We start from the raw sequence: 25,393 nt of genomic DNA, 5'->3' as shown, positions 1-25,393 counted from the left end.
ATAATTTTTTACACGTGCATAGATAAAATGATTTAGATCATATCCAACGGTTTTATTTTAACCTTTAAATTTTAAATTTTGAGTTATTAAAGTTTTTAAAAATAGAAATACAGCGGGACACAAAAATGGAGGCATTTGAACCCTCCTCTTCATATAATCATATTGGGTTGTAGTTAAACATTGACCTAAACATTTATTTTGAGTATGAATAAAACAAAGAAAGAAAAAAAAGACGGATAGTACATGGATGATTTTTTAATAGGAAAAATATCAAATTGGTAATGTTATCGTTGGCTATATTAGGTGATGCCACGTGTTATCTATTACAACAGAAATCAAATTCGTGAATTTTTATCATATTATTCGTTTTATATCAACTAAATAAACAATTTAAATATAATTTAGAATCATTTGCTAATTTTACCATTATTTAAGAATAATATATGAATTACTCATCGAATTTTACGATTATTTGCGAATAATTATTCGATAATTTCCAGAAGATAAATTCTATGAATCTCGTCAAAATATTTTCGAATTTGTAAATTCTATGAATCTGGGAACGGATAGCTTTATTCCATAATTTGGCCCCCAATCATAACCCTGTTCTACTAACACGTGGCAGACCATAATTCCCTCACTACTAGGAAAAGTTTCCACATAGAAACCATCTGTCCGTCGGAATGCATAACTCTGAGGTAACAAAATATTTCTGTTTTGGATGACAGTCGTCCGATCGGAATCTGGGCCAATCCGGTCCGAGTTGGAACGCACGGGCTCACTTTAATGGTCGTGCGGATTCTGATTGGACGGTTCAGATCCAAACAGAAATATACTGTTACCTTAGGGGATACGAATTCAGTCGGCGATAAGAAAAACGGCAGCGGGTAGCGTTATTCCCTTTTTCTTTCTATACTGATCTCATCTCCTTATTTATACTAAATATCCTCTGAACTATACTTAATACCTTAAACCTCTTTCTTATTTCTCTACACTTCTTTTTGTGCACTGCCAAGTGAGAAGAAAGCGGTAATCAAGTGCAAACCTTTAGGAGAAAACAGAAACACAAATCTCTCCTTGGACAATTTAATTTCTAATGGCGATTTCTTCCAAAGCTACTTTTCTTCTCGTATTCTTTCTATTTGTTGCTTATTCTCATGCTTACACCTTCTATGTCGGAGGCAAAGAAGGCTGGGTTTTGCATCCGTCGGAGAGTTACTCCGACTGGTCCTCGAAAAACCGATTTCAAGTCAACGACACTCTAGGTACATAACCTTTCAATTTAAACAATTAATTAATTCAAAATAAAATATATGAATGATCGATTCTCATATGTCATATCTTCTTGTTTTTATATACTTTCCAGTTTTTAAATACAAAAACGGAGAAGACTCTGTTTTGGAGGTGAACCAGCAAGACTTCGACCAGTGCAACTTGAGCAACCCTATACAAAAAATGGATACCGGAGACTCAGTATTCAAGTTCAATCGATCGGGCCCCTTTTTCTTTGTTAGCGGTACAGGTGATCGGTGCAAACAGGGACAGAAACTAGCCGTGGTTGTTCTGGCGGTACATCCCATTGTACCAGTACCACCTAGCATTTCTCCTTTACCCCCAGCAGTGCCTAATCCCTCTATGGCACCTTCATTAACTCCAGGTCCCAATTCTCCTGTTGTGGGACCTCCAGGTATTTCCCCTGTTTCGCCACCTACGGTAAGTCCAGTTCCATCACCTACCGGAAGTCTAGCTCCATCTCCTTTGCTTTCACCGCCAACAAATTCCCCTGTATCACCACCTTCTGTAAGCCCAGCTCCATCTCCTTTGCTTTCACCACCAACAAATTCCCCTGTATCACCACCTTCTGTAAGCCCAGCTCCATCTCCTTTGCTTTCACCACCTTCTGTAAGCCCAGCTCCATCTCCTTTGCTTTCACCACCAACAAATTCCCCTCTATCACCACCTTCTGTAAGCCCAGCTCCAGCTCCAGCTCCATCTCCATTTACAGTTACACCGTCGGTTAACCCACCAACCGGTTCTCCTGTTTCGAATCCTTCAACACAGCCATCTGCTTCTGGTGCTCCTGCAACATCAGCACCTAATGCAGATACTCCTAAAAATCCGACGGGGTCAGGAGCTCCGGTCTTCCGGTTTTCGTCGGTGTCATTTGCAGTGATGGTAGTGATATTAAATTATGGGTTTTTGAATTGATTGGTTTTAGACTTTTAGTTGTATTAATTGTTATAGAATGTTTTAAAGCCGTGGATTGTTAGTTGTTGGTCTTGAAATTTATTTGTACTTGTTTATTATTTTTATTTTGAGGGTTATGTTTATTTGAGAGATATTTGTTCTTACAGGAAATATGATTATGCACATTACAAATTATTTGTATTGGTTGAATCATTTTGTTGTTTTTGTTGGGATTTAATTATGCATTGAAACAAAGATTATTGTAAAAGCAATTTAACAATAAGATGGCTGATTGTGTCCTTTATAGAATTTTCACGCAATTTTTATGTTGAGAAATATGTTTAATATAGTGAGGCTGCTTGGGTGATATATCATATATGATTATGTTTAATTATATATACATAATTTTTCATGTTATTGTTTTTTTTTAGTTGTACTTGCTTGAATTGTCAGCTACAGCCTACAGGGGTGATTGATTGTTACAAATAATTTTCTTCTTTTATGTTTTATACGAATCAAAGTACCATCCATACTAGCCACCTGTTATATATTTGTAACAAAAAAAATAAAAATAAGCATATTCTCTTGTGACTTCGCTCATGTCGGTATGCCTTATTTTTCCTATAATTATTGAATGCGTCACATTTCAAGGGGTCGTTGTTATTGTTTTATGGTACTTTTAACTTGTTGACTATATGGATCATATGCCGACATATAATATTTGTTTTGTGGCACTTTTAAAATTTACAATTAATTTAAATTATATAGGTTTTCATACAATGTTGACTAAGTCAAACAGTTTTGTTCCATTATTGATTCTAATAAGAAACTTCTCTCTCACACGCTTTATTGTTTCAACGGTTCTTGTGACCGTTTGTTTTTTTTTAATTGATAAAATTAGGTAATAAATTCCAATTTAAGATTAGAATGGCACTATACATGGCATTATTTTTTCATCCATTGTTATGCATGAAAACATATAATTGACAGAGAAAAAACAAGAGAATTTTATATATATTTTTCTTCCATTTTTTATAACAAATAAAATGCCCATAAAATATTATGATTTTTCAATACTTGGTAATTAGATATTGGAAATTAAGTTGATAAAATAAATCACTCAACAGAATTAATATTCAAATTATACTTTTATTCGAGTTGCGAACGTACAATTTCTCATACGGAAATATTGTCTTTACGACTTTATCACTGATCAAAGACTAGTTTTTTTGTTCTTTTTCATTCCTAATATGTATTGAGTGGAACTATATCATAGTAACAACTCATCATAAATAAAATATAAATTTATGTGAATATATTTCAAAACTAATTTATTTTATAATGCAAATGATATATTAAACCGCTGATATTTAAAACGCTTAGAAAACATTTGTAATTTCATAAATAATTCAGATATACAATGAATTACTTGCGGACACTAATTTAATTAATTAATTTATTTATTCTGCTGATAAGTATAAAAAATAATTAAAATTATAACACGTATATCATTCCTAGTCTTCTTACTGTGGATGTTTTCTGGAATTTTTGTTGGACTTGACAAGTCACAGGACAGGAGTGATAGTAACGGCGAGAAGACTAGATAAGATGTTTCTTTTATGTACTGTCAAATTGTGCTCTTCTTTTTTGAAAAAGTAGGCTTTTATTGAGGCCAGGTATGAAGTAGCGAGTCAATTTCTTAATGGATAAGAAGAGGTTGCTGCATTGCAAATATCATAGGCAAATATCTAGGCAGCTGTGATTTTTGAAGTCAGTCTTTCATTGATTTTCGTCGTCTTGGCGCTTTGATTTTCATTTTTATTCTTGTAACTCTCAAATGTATGTAACGGCCCATAATAATTTACTATGTAATGTTTTTTTTTTTTGCAAACGTTGAAACTTATAGAAGGATAATGTGGTATATTTTATATCGTGAAAATTCCAAAATCAAATTCTGACGTGATTGAAATATGACTTAATTCGTTTTAAAAATCTTAAAACTCAACCATTTTTATGTGTACAATATGTGGACCTACAAACTTGCATTTAAAAATTAAAATTACTAGTAGCAAATTCAAATGACTAAATTTGTTATGCAGCTATATTGAAGATGAATATATATTTCAATAATATTACAATACTAAATTAAAAAAAATAGTGAAGTAATAATCTATAAACTCATAATCTACATATCTAAACCTTTGAGCTATCAATTTACAAATTTGATTACTACGATAGGTTAGCCTTTTCTTTCCATTGGCAATTGGGGGTAGCTTATGAATTAAACTTTTCAGTTTTGTCTTTTATGTTTTGTAATTTTTATAAGTATTTATACATATTAGTTCTCTTACAAAATAAAATTACACAATAATAATTTATTTAGCTTCTTCAATCTCAATTATCTATTTTTTTCTGTTTCTCCTCTGCTAGCTCTTTCGTTTCCAACTTTCAGCAAGTAACAAAACGCAAAATTTGAAGAATAATAGCTTTCAGGTGCATTGACTCATAAATTCCTAACCTACTATCTTTTAAATTTAATACATTTTCCACTCGAAATGAGCACCTGGATATGTTGATTAATTATGTAATTGCGTATTTGGGCAATTTGGGGCTATTACAAATATTAAGGTCCCAGCGAAGAACTGTTTTCAGCGAAATTCAAAATGGACTTGCCTTTTGATTTCCGAAGAAATATTTTGCGAATAATGAAAGCATCGCCGATCTTTTTTCTGCGATATGTTCTTTCTTTTTTCTTTGGAAATTCACACAAATTCATTCGTGTTTTGCGGCCCGTTTACGTTACGGTTCTATGGGATGGATACCCGCAGATATGAAGGAATACTGGTGGGCTTGAAGATGCATTTAAAGAGAATTAATGGACCTCAATTTTGGGCTTCGCAGACAACATGGGCTGTATTTTCGGCCGACAATATTTTGCAAGCTTCAATTTATGTTATTTGATGACATATTTGCTCATACAGCTGTAACTGTTTTGATCCGGTTGAGTTACTAAAAGAAATTTCGCATGATGACAATAATATTAACAACAAACAGCAGCATACTGCATACCACTTTTGGGAGATGCGAAAATCGTAGGTTATCTAGCTTTTATGTGTGAATACAACGTTTGGGCTTATGACATATAGATCTTGGCATGTGCAATTGTGCAATTGTGCAGTGGCTGGTAGCCTGGTCTCTTGGTAGTTGAATCCGTTTCTTTTACAAATGCATTTATTACAAACTTAAAGTGGGGAATAAAAGTGGGGCAATTGGTGTTTTTGATTGGGCAAAAATGCTAATCTGATTTGGATCTGGCAAATGTTATGTTAGGTGTTAATGGCGAACACACTTTCACATCTGCAATCGTTATCAATTATCATAATTAATGGTATGATGATCATCTAGTGATAGCAAATAAGCTTGCGTTTTAAAATTAGGAAATAAATCAAATTGTATATGAAATACATGTTTTACTTTGTTGGAGAGATCTACATGGTCAGGTACTCAATTCCATAATGTCATGCTAACTAATCAGCACTCAAATTCATGAAATATTTGACTCTGAATTTTTTTAAATCTCATGCCCGTGGTGCTTAATTGCCAACTAAAACGGACAATTACCAATTTGATCCAAACCAAAATTATGTAGACTTTAATGCTCGGTTAGGTGGGGCCGGTAATATGTTAATGAATATCTAAAATCTGATAATCCGATTCGAATCCACGTGAAAAGATTCGTGTATGGATCTAACAAAATATATCTGATATTTTATTGAACCCGCGTGTGAATCTTAAAAAAAAAATCTATTTTATTTGTTGGATTCATATTTAGATCTTGCACTATTCAAATCCAAATTCGTTAATTTGATAAGCAATATTGTTATTTTGTATTAATTATTATTGAATTGATTTAAAGTTATATGTATTATGTTTACAGATATCAAATCATAATTAGTCATAAAAATATTTAAAATAAATTTATTAATCTCTATTCCTATATATTTATCATATATGATATTTATATTCGCTCATATCATATCATGTATGTATTTTATTATTTTTTTTACTAATTAAGACGTCTAATTTTATTCAAATTTCATTGAATTCTATGATAATAAATATGAATTTGTATTTGAATTAAATATAAATCAGCACGTGAATTAACCGCTTCAATCCGATTCAATCTATTAACGGCCATAGGTTGGGCCCGATTAACCAATTATTACCCGCTTGGATAATTGGATTTCAGAACATATCCAAGCCGGGGGGACCAAATATTATGTGACGCAAACAAAGCTTATTATCGTGTTTTGAGTCATTTACACCGGGGACCCACCTGCGTTAACTTCCCCATGGCCTTACAGCTGGAGCAATTATCGTGGAATCATCCTTACGATGAATAGCCACACGTTTGACTGCTTGGGGTGGTACTACAGATAAATCTAAAAGATGGAGCATGTCGCTTTCAGCCATCTGTCGGTGGCCTCCTGATCAACCCGATTAGCATTGGGTAACTTGGTAATTTCATACTCCCCACAAATCCATAACAGGCCGAATCACAAATTCCCCGCTTAACTCTTCCTCAGTCCTCACTCGCGCTTACTCTCACGCGCTTTTCCTCTCTCTTTGTCATACCTAGAGGCTAGAGCGGAGTATTACTGATGAGTGACAGTGAATTGCCTCTATTCTGATTGGATTAAAAGAAATTCGCTCAAAATGAAGACGCAGATCTCACCTGATGGACTAGCGAAGGCGAACAGTCCGTACAGGCGCTTCTCTTCCAGGTCTGCGGTCCCCACCGCTCTCCTCCTCGGTATTCTCTTGCCACTTCTCTTCGTACGCACAGCATTTCTCGCTCTGGAAGCTGGTGCTTCCATATGTCCTTCCATCAGTAAGTTTTTCAATTCCATTTCATGTTTCCATTTTTCTTTTTCTTTTTCTTATTAATTTGACTCTTCCTTTGATAATAAGAAATGGTGACATAAGAGCGTTTTATTTGTTTAAATGCTTGAAATCAGGTTGCCTGGGCTGGAGTTTGATTGGAGAAGGTGATCCATCAATGGTGAGTCCGGCAGTTTGGTTAGTTACTGTTCTTTACTCTTTTTGTCTTTTTGACGGTGCAAGATCTACTATAAATGAGTAGGAATAAATGTCTGGAGTGAAGCGATAAACTGAGACAAAATTGCCTGAATTACGGCTATTGATCTATCTGAGATTATGAGAGCGATTCACGGGGTGGTGTCAAGTGGGTAATTATGTAAAACTATCTGTGTGTGGCCTATACTATGTGTATTCTGTGTTGTCACATCACATGGCCTATAATTACACCACAGGAAATGTACCTCAAAGAATGAAACAGAGGATCTATCCACTCAGGATGACACAGGAAAAAAGGATAATGTTGGTTGCTCCTGGAACAGCTCGTCATTGGCACACCGTTCTATGGAAGGGTCAAATGTACTGAAATGAAGAACCGAGATCCTCGATTCCCGTCTATCCCTGCTTTTAATAATATAACACCAAGTCACTAATATTTCATTTTAGAAAATTTGGCAAAACCATGCTAATTTCTGATGCATTTATTCAGCCATTAATCATGGAGCAAAACTATGGTGTGATATACTTACCAACAGGATTTGGTAATCACAACTCTAAAAGTATATCAGATTGACTTCAAACGATAAATTCAAACAATTAAAATTCATGTACTTTATGAGTGATGCATGTAATGTAAAATTTTGAAATTTTTGAATTCATTTGCTATAAGATTAAGCGGTCAAAGAAATAAATCTTTTATAAGTTGTTTTATATATTTATTTTTCATAATTTCTTTGATCACTTGATTTTATAGCAAATAAATTCAAAACTTTTAAAATTTTGCATGTACATGCATCACTTATGAAGTACATGAATTTCAACGGTTTGAATTCATCGTTTGAATCCAATTCGATATACCTTTGGAGTTGTACTCACCAAACCCTCCTGGTGAGTACATCTCTTAATCATGGCATAGATGCATATATCCAAATCCGCGTCAGTAACAAAAATTTCTATTTTTATGCTATAAACAAAATTTCTATTTAGTAGCTGAACAGGGTTTTGTAATTTTTTAAAACAGAAATATAAATGTTGTTCTCTTAAAACCCCGTGTTGACAAATAAAAAGTTTCTAGATTTCCCACCCAAATTTAGTTCTCAGTTGTTGTAAAAACTAAAAGCAGGAGCTTAGAGCGGAATGGGGAAGAACAGGAACTGATGAAACCAAGATGAACAGTGCAACGGTTGAATCTGCGCCGGACTCTTTAGAGGGGTTTGTTGCCGAGATGAATTCCATCTCGATTGACGACAGACTGGATATGACTACATTTGTGTTAAAAATCAAGGCCATGGTACTTTAATTTATTGATTATTTGGCATTTATAGTTGATATATATATTCAATTGTTTGATTTCCTGCTATTGTATACATCATTTGCTTCATGGATAATGCTAATGTATATCCAAATTGTAAGGTATATCTTTTCTTAACATACATTCTCAATAATGATAATAGATTTGCAAATGGTGGAAAAGTCATTATCAAATAATGGTATCAAATTGAGTATCTTTTACATAAGACAATTTATATCACTATACATTAATTTGTCGAAAAATCTTTGATCTCCAATTAATTTGGACATTGAATGTAGACAAATGATCATCTTCATTACATAAATGAAGCGATTAATTGGCTTTGATATGGCATTGTCTGGGAGAACATATTGTACCAGCATTTACCATCTGTTATGTATTTTATTGATGTCTTAGATAATGAAGAACTGAGATAAATATTTAATCAATTACAATTTGTATGAAATAACTTCTATAGTATTTATATCATATTTCTATGTCCTTATTCCAACTTAACTGTAAGTTTATTACCCATATGAACTTTGATCAGATACTTAAAATGGAACACAAGGCACGCTCTGCAAGGCTCCGATCATCCTTCTATCACCACCTAGCATCAGTCTCCGTCCCAAAATCTCTCCATTGCCTCACTCTGCTCCTCGCAGAAGAATATTCCATCAATTCCCTTGCAAGATCGTCCTTGCCAGAATCCCATCATATCTCATGCCTAACCAACGCGTCATATCTCCATATAGCTCTCTTAACCGACAACATACTTGCCGCCTCAGTTGTTATCTCCTCTACCATAAAACATTCCAAAAACCCTAATAAGTTGATTTTTCACATTATTACTGATAAGAAGACGTTCTTTGCAATGCATGCATGGTTTGCACTACACCAGGCCCACCCGGCAGTGGTAGAGGTTAAGGGATTGCACCAATTTGATTTGTCGGCTGATCTTGGTCGATCAGTTGTGGAGACAATAAAGGAAGTACGGCTAAGTAAATCCATGTATAGTCAATATGGGGGAGGTGACTGGGAGGTTAAATGGCTTGAGAGTTTGAAACCAAGTAGTTATTCTTTGTTGAATTATTTAAAGATACATCTCCCTGAGGTAAGTTTTTCCCTTTTTACAAAGTAGTTATCTTAGTTGTTATTTTTGTTAATACCAAAATTTGTGGGTTTTTTAGCTACTATGACAAGTATTATGCATAATTGGCAAAAGTAACAAAGAACAAGAAATTACATACTAGTATCTCACTAGGATGAGACCTAAATGGTATTTCTTTTTTTCTTTTTTACTCTTCAGTTCTTCCCTAAGTTAGAAAAGGTGATCTTACTAGAAGATGATGTGGTGGTACAGTGTGACCTGGCTGAGTTATATAATCTCAACCTTGGAGGCAAGGTGATTGGTTCTATCATCGATACTATTCGAAATGAAGAAGACAACACCACTCTTTGTATTGACCCTGACAAGAGAATAGATAGTTACTTGAATTTTTCAAACCCAATTATAATAAATACTCCACTTGGCTCAGCAAAAGATAATTGCACATGGTCATGGGGTGTAAATATTTTTGATTTACGGGCTTGGAGGCAAAGCAACATCACCAAAACTTATCAGTTCTGGCTAAGAAAGGTAGGTCAATTTTACCTATAAATCCTTTTCAATTTCAGTGAACCTGACCAGAGTCTTTTTGGATATTTTACAAATGAGCCCTTATACTTTTTTTTTCTTCTGATGCAGAATCGGGAGTCTGGGCTTCTGCTCTGGCCACTGGGATCTCTAGCTCCTGCTTTGATAGCCTTCAATGGGTTCATGCACCCAATTGAATCTTCATGGCTTGTGTCGGACTTGGGTTGGAACGAACCAGATCCAAGCCTATTACAATCCCATGCAGTTTTTCATTTCAATGGACCCGCTAAGCCGTGGCTCGAGATCGGCTACCTTGGCTCGCGTGAATTGTGGCGGGCCCACCTGAACAGCTCTGATGAATTCCTCAGAACCTGTGGGGTCATAGAATGAGAACTTTAGATGAAATAGAATAGATTGTTAGTATATAGTCAAATAGTTGACAAAGTACAAATATCATTTCAATTGTAGAGTTGAGAATTGAGGAGAGAGAAGTTGGTGCAGCCTTCAGTCTCTGCTCAACCCTGCTCTGCGTACCAGTTTATACAGGTTCTTTATAGATAACTTTTTAACCTGTGTTGTAAAAACGTAATTCTGTAATATACAGCAGGATGCATATACTCTTATATATGGAAGTTTTTCCCAGAAGCAATTCAAGGCTAATCTAAAGAAAGACTGAATTAGTTGAACAAGATAAACTAGTTTTGAACATCTACTGATTTGGGTAAAAATTCCATAATTGATTAAATATTGCTCCAAATTTGAGAATAATGTTTTGGTTTTATGGTTAACGAAAATACCTTTAGTGTAGAAGGTCGCATATTTCAAACCTTGTGGATATTTAAAAGTGAAGAGGTGTCTTCCTCAATTTTTATCTTAAGAGAAAACAGTTAGATGACTATGTATGAATCTTTGTCTTAAAGATGAATGCTTAACTCATAATCTTTCCACAAATAAAAAATATCGCCTCATATGACAATTTTTTATCTTAACGCTTAACTCTATTCTTTTAAAACAATAAACTTTCTGCTCGAAGAAAAGAAAAAAAAAATCTACACACAGGTATGTAGCAAGCACATACCTACTTTTTCCATGTGATTGTATTTTTGTTTATTAACATGGACAATATAGCATCATCACTCCATCAGTAATTGACTAAAAAGGTTACTTGACTTTATAAAAACAACTAAAAAGTTGAAAGACTTGAGGGACAATGGTATGGGGCAAATTAAAGTTAAACCTTGGAAGAATTCCGACCATGTTTTATCACTGATTTAGACTTTTCGTGTCCCTTAAAAACAAGTGTTAGGTCACCGGAAAAAGAAAGGTAAAGGTAACAAAGGTCACTTGGTCAGGTGGGCCGTGGGCGGTACTCAATTAAATAAAGGCAGCGTCATATTATTATTGGGACGTTTTATTGAAGGGTTAGGAACTTAGGATAGTGTCTTTCTAAAGTCCAATGTAATTTCTACGTGTCATATTATTATTGGGCCGTCATCAAAATCCATTTTTATAAAAGCTTTTTTAGGCCCAAAAGAGAACGAACTTGCTTTAAATATCTCAATAATATCAATTTAGTACACGGACTATCTGGTTTAATTCAATGGTTCAATTTAAAAAGTTTCAACTTTTACCAAGTCATTTGTTACTGTTCAAGTGCTATCCGTACGTTTACTTTTATTGTTTTTGTTTTTTATTTTTTTTTGTGTCCGTTTACTTTGATTGTTGAGTTATAGTTTGAGAAGTAATCATAGGGTCATAGTCATCATATTAGAAGCTTTGCAAATTCAACTAATTATTATAATGAGGTTTTTTACCACGTGGAGATCTCTATTTCGCATGTATCTTATTATTATTTTGACCACACCTGGTTGCATGCGACTAGTTCCATTCACCTCAACTCTGGGTCTCTAGTTCATCCTGATTGCTGAGCAGTGAGCAGAGCAGCCGTTGACTATGAATTTTATAATTACCTGACTAAGACAGTACTGCACCATAGCCCACAGGGGCGGTAGGGGTGTAAACCAATGTTATTAGATTCAGACCGCACATCGACTCCGTAATACTTTGGGTCAATGATTTACTGGTCGGACCGGTAGATCAACTGATTCAACTGTTGATTTTTTTAATGACACTCAATTATTTAATAGAAAGGTTTTTATTCAAATAAAATAAAAGTATTAATTGGCTCTTGATTAATTTTAACTAAGTGTAAGAGTATAAAAATGTGTATTGTTAAACTAATATATCAAATAAAAGTTTAATTTGTCGAGATAAAAATCAACAAAAAAAAGAATAGCAAAGGAAAGGTCACTTTTTCAGGTCTGATACGCATCTGACCTTTTACACCCCAGGTGTGTGCTGATTCCTTCCTGTACATCTATTATCATGTATTATCATTTGTCACCGGAAAAATAATAGCAAAGGAAAGGTCACTTTTTCAGGTCGGCGGTACTCAATTAACCAAGGCAGCGTAATATATCACCCATTTTATCAAAGTCTTAGGATGTGGTACGACCAGACGACAAACTTCTTTCTAAAGTCCAATGTAATTGGTACGGGTCAAATAATTATTGGGCCGTAATCAAATCCATTTTATAAAAGCCTTTTTTGGGCCCAAAAGGAGAACGAACGTGCCTATAGATCGGGTATGTTGAACAAATCTACACAGATTTTTCCTCAAGTTGGGAACACAGAATCAAGAGGAGAACCAAACATTTTATATTTAAAGAATATCTGATTTAATTCAATGGTTCAATTTAAGAAGTTTCAGCTTTTCCCAAGTCATTTTTGGACGGTTCCAACTTCCAAGTACTGTTCGTACGTTTACTTTGATTGTTTTTATTTGTTTTTTGGTGTCCGTTTACTTTGATCGTTGAGTTATAGTATGTGAAGTAATCATAAAGCGTCACAGTTTTCTTCTGAAAAGAAAGAGACGTGTATATTAGAAGCTTTGCAAATTCATGCTGTTTCTTATAAAGTGCTTGTTTGACCACATGTAGATCTATATTTCATAATTATCTTATCTTATTATTATTTTGACCAAACCTGACACCGGGTTGCATAGTTGCATGGGTAGTTCAATTCAAATTAAGTAATTTGAAACTCTGGTTCATGCTGAGCAGCCGGTGACTATGACTTTTTTTTTTTTTTTTTTTTTTGAGTTGAAGTGACTATGACTTTTATATCTACTGACAGAGAGACGACGCTGCGCCACAGCCCACAGAATTTTTTTTATAAACCGTAATTAATTAAATGAAATTTAGTAAAATAGCATGATTAGTTTTTTTTCAAAAACCACAAAGACTGAATTGGGGATTCGGTCTCCCCATTTTACTTTTTCTGAGACAGAATCCCCAATTCTGTCTCCCTATTTTTTCATCTTTTTTGTGGATACAGCCATAGAAGATCCGAACAACTCCAGACCAAATTAGGGATTCGGTCTCCAGAATTTTTTTTTTAATACCTTTATCTCCCTCCAAAAAAATATTAACATACATGACATGCAAATCCAATTAAATATTAACATTCATTATATTACTCTACATTATTCTACAATTACACTACAAAAAACTAAATTACACTAAAAAAAATTAAATCATTCAACAATCGATTTATACTACATGCAAAAAGCTAAATTACTCTACATGCAAACTAAAAAATTATACAATTAATAATTACACTACATAAACTTAAATTTCACTAAAAAATTAAATCATTCGACAATTAATTTATACTACATGCAAAAAACTAAATTACTCTGTATGCAAACTAAAAAATTCTACAATTAATAATTACACTACAAAAACCTAAATTATACTAAACAAAAACCGGTCGTTGTATATCTATCATTGACAGAAAACTTAAACTGAATTTTGAGGCACTAAACGACGTTTTTTTTAAAATTCAGATGCTTCGGATGTCCGAGTTATGCCTTTCTGAAAAGTGGTCATACGCGCAAATCCAACTTTCCTAGCAAAAGTTATGGCTATTTAAAGTTTTTTCGAAAGCTGAACTTTGAAAATTCATAACTAACTGTAGAAAAATCCAAATAAATTGAAATTTGTGTCAATTCTGTGTATTTTTGAATGCTCTACATGCTGGTGTAATCACTTTTTGAATTCTCTACATTAAGTTGGATATTAATAAAAATATCAGTAAATTACTTTGCATGCAAACTTAAAAATTCTATAATTATTAATTACACTACAAAAACTCAAATTACACTAAACAAAAAAATTATTTTTATTAATTATGGTTTATAAAAAAAAAATGGGAGACCGAATTTCCAATTTGATCTGAAGAAAAATAGCTTTTTACACGGTTGGTCGCACGAAAAATGGAAAAAGCTTGGAGACCGAATTGGGGATTCGGTCCCAGAAAAAAGCAAATGGGGAGACCGAATCTCCAATTCGGTCTTTGTAATTTTTGAAAAAAATAAAAATAATTATACTACTTTGCTAAATTTCATTTAATTAATTATGGTTTATAAAAAAAATTCCAGCCCACAGGCGTGTGTTGATTTTTCCGTACATCTATCTATCATTAGTTACATCACAGCTGGGTGTTTGAAAAAATAAAGACAACTGTGGTTCCTGTGTGCCGCTTTCTCTACGACATTCTGTGTAGCCGGTGTAAAACTCTCTCAATCTGGCATACATGCATGGAGCTTTTCTGTAAGAAAGAAACACATCGCTACATGTGTATCCTTCCGACCAGATTTTGTTATTGTCATTGTTATTCTTTGATACTTAAAATTTAGATGGTAAAATTATCACGAGTACGTACAATGCTAACAAATTTGATACGATATTCAATCTGGATCGATTGTTTAATTCGACCCAAGATTCGTAACAAAAAATTAAAAATATAAATAATTCGGTGAATTTAAACAGATTCATAAATTTGGATGAGGATTGAACGATTCAGAACAAACATCAAATCATATTTGGTCGGTCGTCGGCGCGCGGGTCCGTCTTTGCAGAGATCACGGACAGAATCAGGACCATTCATTATATACAGATCGATCTTAAAAGTTTACGGACTTTCTACAGATTTGTCCAATTAAACTCGAAAACTGTTTTACTCGAGGACCGGTCTGATGCCCATTAAACCAGTATGAATAAAAAAAAAAAACTTATTATGGACCTCCCAATAGTTTGATCGGTGGATGTCATACACTTAATTATTCATGTAAATTTTATATGTAGGAGCAAAATTCATAGAATTCCGAATTAAATCAGACTTCGTTATTATGTTGCTTATTGCTGAATAAAGAAAACACTTGTCTAGTGTCCAATCTTACTCCGCACATATTACCTCTGTTTAGAACAAAGGATCGGACCGTTGAACTTGTATATCCTCTCGCACGCAGAAATTTTTCCCGTGAAAAATGATAAAATTAACCTGTTTGTTCATTCTTACTGATATGCACACTGAGGCACAGTCTTAAAATCTTTCTCCGAATATATATATCTCAACAGGATGGTGACTAGTTTATTGTTTACAAAATTTAATATTCCATGGCCAAGACGTTTATTTTTGTATATATTTTGTCGGTTATATTATTATTCATGTTTATATCAGGGAATATGCTACGCGTAGCATAGAGGGCCTCCGTGCAACAGCTCAATATTTGACTTTTTAAAATTCTAACGGTCGATCCGAACCGTTCATCTTGTTCTCCATATTAATATGCATTTGGAGACCAAATTTTACATTTTTTTGAATTTTTTTACTATTTTTTTATATTTATTGAAAATTGCTATTTTTTATGATCCAGATTTGCTGAAAACAGCGATTTTCAATAAATCTAAAAAAGTAGTAAAATAATTTCAAAAAATGTAAAATTTGGTCTCCAAACACATATTAATATGGAGAACAAGATGAACGGTTCGGATCGACCGTTAGGATTTTGAAAAGTTGAATATTGAGCCTTTACACGGAGGCCCTCTATACTACGCGTAGCATGCTAGCATATTCCATGCTTTCTGAAGATCAATAAAAAAAATGCTTTCTTAAGATAATGCCTATTGTAAACCTTATTTATCTAACTAATATTATACCGTACGTACAGATCTCTGTGTCACTGGACAGTCTACGCTCTATAAAGTATAATGCAAATGATCTGAAGTCTTATTCATGTATTTGATTTTTCTTAGAAATGAAATAGTCAATAGTATAATACAAGAATATTAAACATATTCCTTGATTATACAAGCAAGTCAAACTATTCCTTCACGCTTCATCTTACATGTACAAGTTGTACAACAAAAGAGTTTTCCTTCTTATTCATCTTTCTTTTCTCAAATATTTACAAACTTTTGCATCGATCAGTGAATAAAATATTCTCTAAAGATAATTTTTGTATAGAGAAATTAAACCATTTTTTGCTAACTTGGTAACAGCAATAAAAAAATAAAATGAAAAAATAAATTAAACTTCGTTTTCTTTTCTGAATTTTTTTGCTTAATCATTCGATAAATCCAGTCATTCGAAATATAGAGTTCCTGAAGTCGACAAGATCCCGACCTCGCAGAGTTCTTCCATTACCGAAACAGACTGAAAACATTCGATCAGCAAATCTCCGCGCAACAATAACATGCGGTGGTATTATCTTCTTACAAGCATGATTGTTGGAGCCGCCTTCGTCATGTTCATCTGACTCCATTTCGAGAATATTTCTCTGACCAACTTCTCTTGGACTTGAAGGAATGGCAATGGGGGCCGAACCCCTAATATATATCGATGGGGATTCTTGTGAGGTCGACTGCATTTGGTCGGCAATGGCAAGGCCGGTGCACTGATTGTTTTGATCTGGCCACAATATATCTCTCTCTTCAAGTTCATCCATGCTCTCTCTCAAGCAAAGGAATTCTTGGTTTGAGGAGTAGCTAAAGAATTTATAGAGTTAGAGAGGGAAGGGAGACGTACAGAACACAACTTTCAATTTCTTATAAAGGAAACTACATCATTGTCAATAAATAATTGAATTTTCTTCTCCATTCAATTAATTAATGGAGACACCTTTCCTCATTAATTTAATTTATAGTGCAAGTAATGAACCCAATTATCGATGCATGTGAATGTGATCCCACTAAATCTTGTAGTGTATCTATTCATACTTGCTAATTAATTAAATATGATAAAAATCCGATATTGTAATGTACGGGACATAATGTCGTCACCTCTTTTTGCGAGGAAATTAATTAACTAAATACAAAATTGTGTTCTTTTAGAATTAAAATTTATAAATGAAACAGTGGACCCCATCCGGGAAGGGTATTATATACTGCAAACACAACAATCTTTTCCAAAATGTCAATTTTTTTACCTCGGTACCTGGAATTTTATAATAATCGTGTAATCGATATTTGAGTGCGTGGCTGTGTCTTTTAGCTATCAAATTTCTTGCGAAACAAGTTAGATTTAAAAGAGAGAGATAGATTATATGCACGGTTGCTCAACTGGAGAAAATGAAATTATTAATTAATTCAAATGGTGGGTCCCAGCTACTGGTTGTGACTTGTGAGAAGTAAATCACGTAAACGTGTTGATTAAAGAGATGGTTTAAAGAGAATCTTCTGATGGATTTGCCATCTAAATATCTAATTAATGTACCTTCGGAAACTTTTCCCGCAGGTTTCTCTAAAGCTGGAATTTTCAAGTGTTAATAAAAAAATAATAAAAGAACCTATAAAACCCAAAGAGAAAAATGGATAAATTTAATTAGTTGTTAACATGACCTATATTTTTGCGTTTTGTTCTGAATGTTTCTTGGGTCTGTCGACTTGAAAAACTAACTATAATTTCAGATTATATGTATTATTTTTATTTCTGAAGCAGCGGGATGGGACGGTCCGATGAGCATCGGAACAAATTTGGTTCGATGCTCAATAGGAGCCATTCGATCTGCATGAAGATTCGTGCACAGTTGATTCATATGAATCTTAAATTTTGATATTTACCCTGATTCCCTGAAGCAGATATAATTTGAGAAACTTTCATTTGACTACGTAAGTATTGCTATGGCTGATGCATGCATGTAATCAGTTACTTCAATCAATTATAATTGGCAATAACTTGAAGCTACAATATATCCATTAGACGCAATATACTGTCAAAAACAAGTGCTATCTATTTTTTATTTAAAAAAGAACAAGTGCCAGTAAATTAACTAGCTAGTAAGCTACTGTTGTAAAGAGTGATACCTTGTATGAAAAGATTCACTTCACAACTATAATAATATTGATGGAGATGTTTATATATGATTAAGCAAAAACTAGTTGCGCTGCGCCGCAGTCACGTAAAGCTTAGCCTTTGGCTAGTTGTTTTTCGTAATGAAAACTGTACTAAATGTTAGAAGAAGAAGCAAATAAAAGTCTTTACATAATAATGTGTGCACGCATGCGTATATATATTATTGTTATTGCCTTATAGGCTTATAGGCATCAAGCAGTGAGGACCCACAGATCTAGATGAGAAGATTATTATATAAACAGTATCTCTTGATCAAATTGCCAACAATATTCTTTTTTGAGAGAACAATTAAATTGCGAACAATATATTTGGCTCTTCTTATTAAACTTTGTGAAATTTATAGTACTACAACTACGTACATTTTGTCTTTTTATCTTGACATGTTTTATGACAGATCTGAAAAACATCAAATAAATTACCATTTAAATACATGCATACATTAAAATTATTCGAAATTAATAGATAAATTAAATATTCCATACATTTGCTAAAAGCTGAAAAAAAAATCAGCAAAAGCCTTAATATAATATACTGTATATCAATTTAGGTCTATGTAGATTTTGATATTGTTAAAAGAGTAGGATTAAATTTTACTATTGGTTTTGTTCTCCAATTATGCTCCTTATTCTAATTTTATGTTTTCAAAGTTTGAACCACTCAACATGATCTTCATATTAAAATGTACTTAGAGACCAAATTTTATATATTTTTGTAAATATGTACAAAATTATTGTTTTGAAAAGATTCGAGACCATCCAAAAAAGTGATTTTTACCTATCTAAATAAAATAGTAAGAGCATCTATATCCCTGGTATTATTAGAGTTTCATAATATATCCCTGGTATTTGTTTCATAAATAGTTTAATCCTACTTCTATTGTCGAACGGCTCGAAGTAATGCCCTGTCAAGTATGTACGGTTCACTCAACAAAAAAAGGTTAGGAGTCAATCTAACATAAATCTATTTATTATCCACTCACTAACATTTTCATTATAATTAATTAAAGAGAAATTTAGATATATGCCCATCAAAACTTCTTTAATTAGAAATTTCCCCATCCAAACTTAAAAATTAGTTATATATTTACCCATCTAAACTCATTGATTTTATTAATATGCCCATTTCTGATTATTTTCTACTAAAAATTACATATCAATAATAATGAAAAGTTAAATGACTATTTTACCCCTTCTAAAATTTTATATTTGCCCTCTTCTCTCCGTTTCTCTTCGAGCGTGATGTCATCAAGTCTGCAGTCTTTGACTGGGCCCGTCAGTGGAGGATCAAAACAACAAACACCATCAATTCTTGGCGTTTCTTTTTATTTCAAAGGGTATGCATTGCCAAAACGAACAAATTCCTCAAGAATTTGAATATGTTACAATTCTCCCCATTTACTGGGAAGATCAACAAAGCTCATCAGCTAGAGATAAAGCACCATTTCACATTGTGCATAAAATGTTTTCATTAAAGCCTCGCAACAGTCTTCAGAAAAATTACATTTAACAAAAAAATTGAGATCCCAGGTATTTTTTTTTGTTCAGAAAACCTTACTGGTACTTCAATTCTATGTGTTTGTTTGTCCGGTACACTACTGTTATAGTGCTGGTATCCGAACGGAGTAACTGACGGTTACAGAATTACAGTTATTTAAGAATTATTCCGGGATTATTTTTTTTCTTACAAGATACAAATAATTTCAATGTATATATTTTTTGTACTTTTTTTAGGAGATGAATATTTTCCGGCCTCCCTGGCTCCAATCATGAATATGTTCTGGCCTCATGGAGCCAATTAACAAAAGAGAACAAAAAAATAACCCATCCTAAAAAGGTTGGAAATAAAGCAAATAATAATCACCAAATTAAGAAGACATTCATTCAACATACATACGAAGGATAATCAAGAAAATATCCAACACTCAATAATGACTAAACATACTTTGATTTACCAGAAAATGAAACATCCATATGAGAATTAATGCACACAAAGTATTGGTACTAATCGGTACCAGTGGCTAGAAAAATTTGTTACTCAATTCCAATCTCTTAGCAAAACTCAATCCCTTGTCAGTGATTATTGACAAATCCTCAATCCAGAACACATTCAATCCAAACTCGAGCTGTTACCAATTCTCTTACAAAAATCGTCATACTGAATATATTTCTATGGCAAATTTTTTATTTGCAGCTAAAAGGTCTTGGTCCATTAATTTTGGACAGAGAAGTTCAGATTACTATCATTTAGTTATGTTTGTGCAAAAGCCAAATCTTTAGAGGCAACACAGCCAATTATTGCCGAACCAAGGAAGCGTCTATTGCTATTTTTTCATCACTGAAACCAAAAAATGAACAAAGACAATATAAAAATTGACCAATACAAGCATCTATTGCATTGGTCAGGAAACATTTGTCACTCCCATGTTTTTGAAGAAGATAACAAGATGGACTTGGATAACCCGATTAAGGATTTCTCTTCTATACTAAATGCTATAAAGAATATTCAGCAAGGCAAGGTTTGTTGCTTGCTTGTCATTAATTAGGAGAGGAGAAGAGAGGAGAGGAGAGGAGAGAGAGGAGAGACGGAGGACTTTTTTTTTAAGGGCAGGCGAAGGACTTGACAATACAAAATTTTAAAAGGGTAAAATCGTCAGTTTAACTTTTAATTATTATTAATCTGTAATTTAAGTACAAAAATTCAGAAATGGGCATATTAATAAATTCAATGGGTTTAGATGGGGAAATAACTAATTTTCAAGTTTGGATGGGGAAATATCTAATTTAAGAAGTTATGATGGGTATATATCTAAATTTCTCTTAATTAAATTTTCATAATATACAATTAAATTTCAAGGACGAATACCTAATTTTTAAATTGACGAAAATATTTTGATTGTTAGTACGACGTTAAAAATTAACACCTTGAAAAACTAAACTAATAAAAGAAAATAAGTTGAATCTGAAAAATACATATATGTTATAGATGAATACACCGGATTACTGAAAAAACACTATAATTATACTCGGATTACTGAACATAAAATAAAATAAAGTTACATTGAAGAAAACAAATAAATAGCAAATACATCGAAAACAAAATTTAGATATCTGAAAAATGAAAGAGGATTAATAAGTTAATAATGGTTATGTTGACAATTTTGAAAATAAATTTTCAAAACAAATCATTTAAACTATAACTTAAGAGTAAATTTATAGATTTTTAATGGACACGTAAATAGCTTAATAATCAAATTTTATATAAACAAAAAAGAGTGAGTCTATGGTAATATGCATATCACGGGTTGTTACCGTGCTACGGCTCTATATTAGAGTTTTCAAATCTTAACGGTCGATCCGAACCGTTCATCTTGTTCTCCATATTAATATGTGTTTGGAGACCAAATTTTACATTTTTTTAAATTTTTTTACTATTTTTTTAGATATTTAGAAAATCACTTGATCTGAAAATTCTGGACCATCCAAAAATAGTGATTTTCAATAAATCTAAAAAAATAGTAAAAAAATTTCAAAAAATGTAAAATTTCGTCTCCAAACACATATTAATATGGAGAACAAGATGAACGGTTCGGATCGACCATTAGGATTTGAAAACTCGAATATAGAGCCGTAGCACAGTACCAAATCGTGATATGCATATTACCATAGACTCACTCAACAAAAAATATTTAAAGTTGCCCCAACATATTTTTAAAACATTGAAATTTTAAATTATTTAAGAGTGAGGCTATAGTACTATGCATAGCATAGATTGGTTTGTGCTATGATTTAATATTTTAGTTTTGAATATTGAGATGGTCAATTATAATTGTTTAAATAATTATCAGACAAAAATGTACTTGCAAATTAAATTTTATATAGTTTTTTTAAAATTTACTATTTTTTATATAGGTAGAAAATCATATTCTTGAAGGCCTTGTTCGACAACTCAATTTCCATAGTATTTTTTTTTTGGGAAAAGGTAAGGTCGTAGATATTTTTTTTTTCTATGACCCGTTCGGTGCTCAAGTTTTATTTCCTATTTCACAATTCTTTTTTTTTTTTTTTTTTTTTTTTTGAAATACTTAGCAGATACTGCTAAGTTTTACATCATGATTATACAACGTGTATATACCTTCTATTCCTATTGCCTGATGCTATTAACACCGCTCTAGCACCATTGCAACCACATTTTGGTCTCCTGCACCGCCCATTCTGCCAAGTTCTCTTCAGTCACGCTGGTTCCTCTAAAGATTTTCCCATTTCTACTCTTCCAAATATGCCAACACGTCCCAACAAATTGCGTGGTCCATTCCCTTTTTGACACCCTTTCCATTCTTCTTACTGTTGCCCATGACTCTTCCCAAATTTCGTCAACCGATGGTTGATGTATCATGATTTTGTATCCTAAAATCTGAGATACCTGATCCCATACCCTCATCGCATAGGGACAGTGAAATAACAGATGCAGGAGCATTTCAAGATCACACCGACTGCACATCACACAGCTAGTTTCACACCGTATATTCCTTCTTTGTAACCCATCACGTGTCAGGATCTTGTCTTTTAGGAACAAATATGCAAATATGTGAACTGTAGGTGGCATCTTACACTTCCAAATATATTCATAACCCCATCTTATCATTCCTTCTCCAACCATCATTCTATAAACAGATTTTGCTGAATATACCCCCTGACTGCTCCATCGCCACACTAGGCGATCTCTCGTGTTGTAGAACTGCACTTGCTCTTCTATAACCACCTCGGGAGCAATAACATGCGCTATTGGTAACGCCTCCCTTAGGCTTATCCTGGGATAATCTGACTCATTACCCCTTATTATTGGGTGGTCCTGCCACGTGTCAAACCAAAACGAGATTCTCAACCCATCTCCAATTTCCCAGTACGCACTCCAATGAAAGATGTGTTTAATCTTCATTAGGTAGTTCCAGAAAAATGAACCTTGTGCCTTCCAGATTCTTGGTCCATTAGCATCAGAGCCCAATCCCTGCAACTTGGTAATCGTTTGTGACCATATGGACTCAGGATTAGTATATATGGACCACCACCATCTCAAGATTAGTGCTAAGTTATGAACTCTTAAATCAGGGGCACCCATTCCTCCCCACCTTCTAGGTAGTATTACTGTCTCCCAGTTAATCAGTGACATGCCCCTTTGCTGATTTTGAGATTTCCCCCAGATAAAATTCCTTCGGATTCTATCGATACTGTCAATTACCCATCCCGGCATCGGAAAACAAGTCATGAAGTATGTAGGAATAGATGATAAAACCGACTTTGCCAGTTGTACACGACCTCCTCTAGATATTAGCCTCCCCTTCCAGCCCTCCATTCTTCTCTCTATCTTCTCGATTAACTTGATATAGGCACTTCTGTTGGGTTGCCTTGTTGTTAGTGGCATTCCAAGATAATCCATTGGCAGGTCCTCTCTATCACAACCCAGAACAGCCACAGCTACTTGCACCTCTTCTTCTGACATATTAAAGGGTATAATTGCACTCTTGGTGTAGTTTATCAGAAGGCCAGAGACCTCCGAGAACAATCTGAGCACAATTTTGAAAGTTGCTAATACCCCTGGTTCAGCATGCACAATAAATGTCGTGTCGTCCGCATACTGTAGTGAGATAATTGATTCCCTTATGGTGGGTGAAATGGGTGCTCTAACCAGTGTGCTAACAGCTTGAACCATCCGCTGTAGTACATCTACCGCCAAAATAAATAGTAAGGGGGACAATGGGTCCCCCTGCCTCAGTCCACGTGTATGCTTGAAAAATTCTGAATGGTTGCCATTTATAACCACTGATGAGGTCGCTGTTGTGAGAAGGTTGGTAATCCATGCTATCCACCTAGCAGGGAAACCTCTGCACTTCATCACTTTAATGAGAAAACCCCAATGCAATGTGTCGAAAGCCTTCGAGAAATCTATCTTTGCGAAAACAGTTTGCCGGTTTGTTCCTTCAATATGGTGCAGCAGTTCTCTTGTGACCAAAAAATTTTCTGCGATGTATCTCCCTCGGACAAAAGCTGTTTGGTTCGGTGATATTAGCTCCGGCAATCTTGTACTCAACCTGTTTGCCAAAATTTTTGCGATTAGTTTAGGTAGAGCATTAATTACCGAAATGGGTCTGAAGTCTCTTAATACATTTGCATCCTTCTTTTTTGGTATCATCACCATGTTACCCCTATTCATTTCTGATAAGTCCAATGAGTGTTCATAGAAAGAGTGTAACAACTTGAGCAAATCTTCCTTTATTTCGTGCCAAAATTCCTTAATGAATTCATTGGGTATCCCGTCGGGACCGGATGCCTTGTTTGATGCTAATTGTTTGACTGCTCCGTGCACTTCTTCCTCTGTAAATGGTTCCTCTAAGTGACTTAATTCCATTTCTGTTGGATATAACAATCTTGGATTAAAATCCTTTGCCTCAGCAGTTGCACCCATGATCCCCTTCATGTGATCAAAGAAAAGCCTTTGGATTCTGTCTTCATCCGTTATCACCCTTCCTCCTTCCTCTATGGATAATACCAGGTTCTTTCTACTTCTTGCTGACGCATAGGCATGGAAATAGGCAGTGTTACGATCTCCTTGACTTAGCCACTTACAACGAGCCCTTTGCTGCCATCTTAATTCAATAATGTTTGCTAATTCAAAAGCTTTTTCTCGTATCTTGATTCGCAATAATCTTTCTCTTTCGTCTAGCAGCCTTCTCTCCTCGATCTTATCAAAAAAACTTATAGCATTCTTATAGTGCACCAGTTGCTCTTCCATTTTGCCAAAGTTTTGTTTATGCCAAGCCCTTAATTCATGATGCAATCTTTTTATTTTCTCATCAAACTCCTTGCATTGCAACCTCCTATTAATGTCGGTTTGCTGCCATATATCTCGCACCCTGTTTCTAACTTCTGGAT

General features: G+C 33.9%; 4 protein-coding genes across 7 annotated transcripts in view; 3 read left to right on the top strand and 1 right to left on the bottom strand.

Annotated features, from left to right (window-relative positions):
• LOC144546846 (early nodulin-like protein 15) overlaps positions 1-2,496 on the top strand; it is a 32,400-nt gene extending 29,904 nt beyond the window's left edge. Inside the window, exon 3 of the mRNA XM_078295417.1 lies at positions 1,982-2,496. Within this exon, the coding sequence (XP_078151543.1) occupies positions 1,982-2,208 (227 nt within the window). The 3' untranslated portion in view covers positions 2,209-2,496. The remainder of the gene's footprint in view (positions 1-1,981) is intronic.
• Positions 981-1,977, top strand: LOC144546573 (early nodulin-16-like; the record flags this gene model as incomplete). The annotated part of the gene is made up of 2 exons (XM_078295107.1): positions 981-1,265; positions 1,367-1,977. Coding segments are annotated over exons 1-2 (780 nt in total), but the record flags the coding sequence as incomplete, so codon positions are not given.
• A 4,282-nt stretch (positions 2,497-6,778) lies between the features above and the next one.
• Positions 6,779-10,919, top strand: LOC144547065 (putative galacturonosyltransferase 15). 4 transcript variants are annotated; one of them, XM_078295676.1, is made up of 6 exons: positions 6,779-7,066; positions 7,206-7,249; positions 8,408-8,575; positions 9,126-9,689; positions 9,885-10,214; positions 10,323-10,919. In XM_078295676.1, exons 1-6 carry the CDS (start codon positions 6,904-6,906, stop codon positions 10,599-10,601), a joined length of 1,548 nt encoding a protein of 515 aa, XP_078151802.1. In that variant the 5' UTR covers positions 6,779-6,903; the 3' UTR covers positions 10,602-10,919. The 4 variants fall into 4 exon arrangements, with proteins under 4 accessions (XP_078151802.1, XP_078151804.1, XP_078151801.1 ...); XM_078295678.1 differs by having other exon boundaries at positions 6,846-7,066; positions 7,206-7,266; XM_078295675.1 differs by having other exon boundaries at positions 6,846-7,078.
• A 5,761-nt stretch (positions 10,920-16,680) lies between these two features.
• On the bottom strand, positions 16,681-17,061 carry LOC144546774 (protein S40-1-like). Its single transcript, XM_078295323.1, has one exon. The coding sequence runs from the start codon at positions 17,059-17,061 to the stop codon at positions 16,681-16,683; it is 381 nt and encodes a 126-aa protein (XP_078151449.1).
• Between the last annotated feature and the right edge of the window lie 8,332 nt (positions 17,062-25,393).

The sequence above is a fragment of the Carex rostrata genome, chromosome 30 (assembly GCF_964058835.1).
Source record: "Carex rostrata chromosome 30, lpCarRost1.2, whole genome shotgun sequence".
NCBI lineage: Eukaryota > Viridiplantae > Streptophyta > Magnoliopsida > Poales > Cyperaceae > Carex > Carex rostrata.
The sequence above is the reverse complement of the archived record's forward strand: the minus strand, read 5'-3'. Positions and strand labels throughout refer to the sequence as shown.

What these genes read in the sequence shown, in the direction of transcription:
- LOC144547065 (XM_078295675.1), top strand. Translation starts at nt 6,904, where the DNA reads ATGAAGACGCAGATCTCACCTGATGGACTAGCGAAGGCGAACAGTCCG. An exon ending in GAGAAGGTGATCCATCAATG is followed by an intron (nt 7,250 to 8,407) that starts GTGAGTCCGGCA and finishes AACTAAAAGCAG; the next exon opens with GAGCTTAGAGCGGAATGGGG. An exon ending in TAAAGATACATCTCCCTGAG is followed by an intron (nt 9,690 to 9,884) that starts GTAAGTTTTTCC and finishes TTTACTCTTCAG; the next exon opens with TTCTTCCCTAAGTTAGAAAA.
- LOC144546774 (XM_078295323.1), bottom strand. Translation starts at nt 17,061, where the DNA reads ATGGATGAACTTGAAGAGAGAGATATATTGTGGCCAGATCAAAACAAT.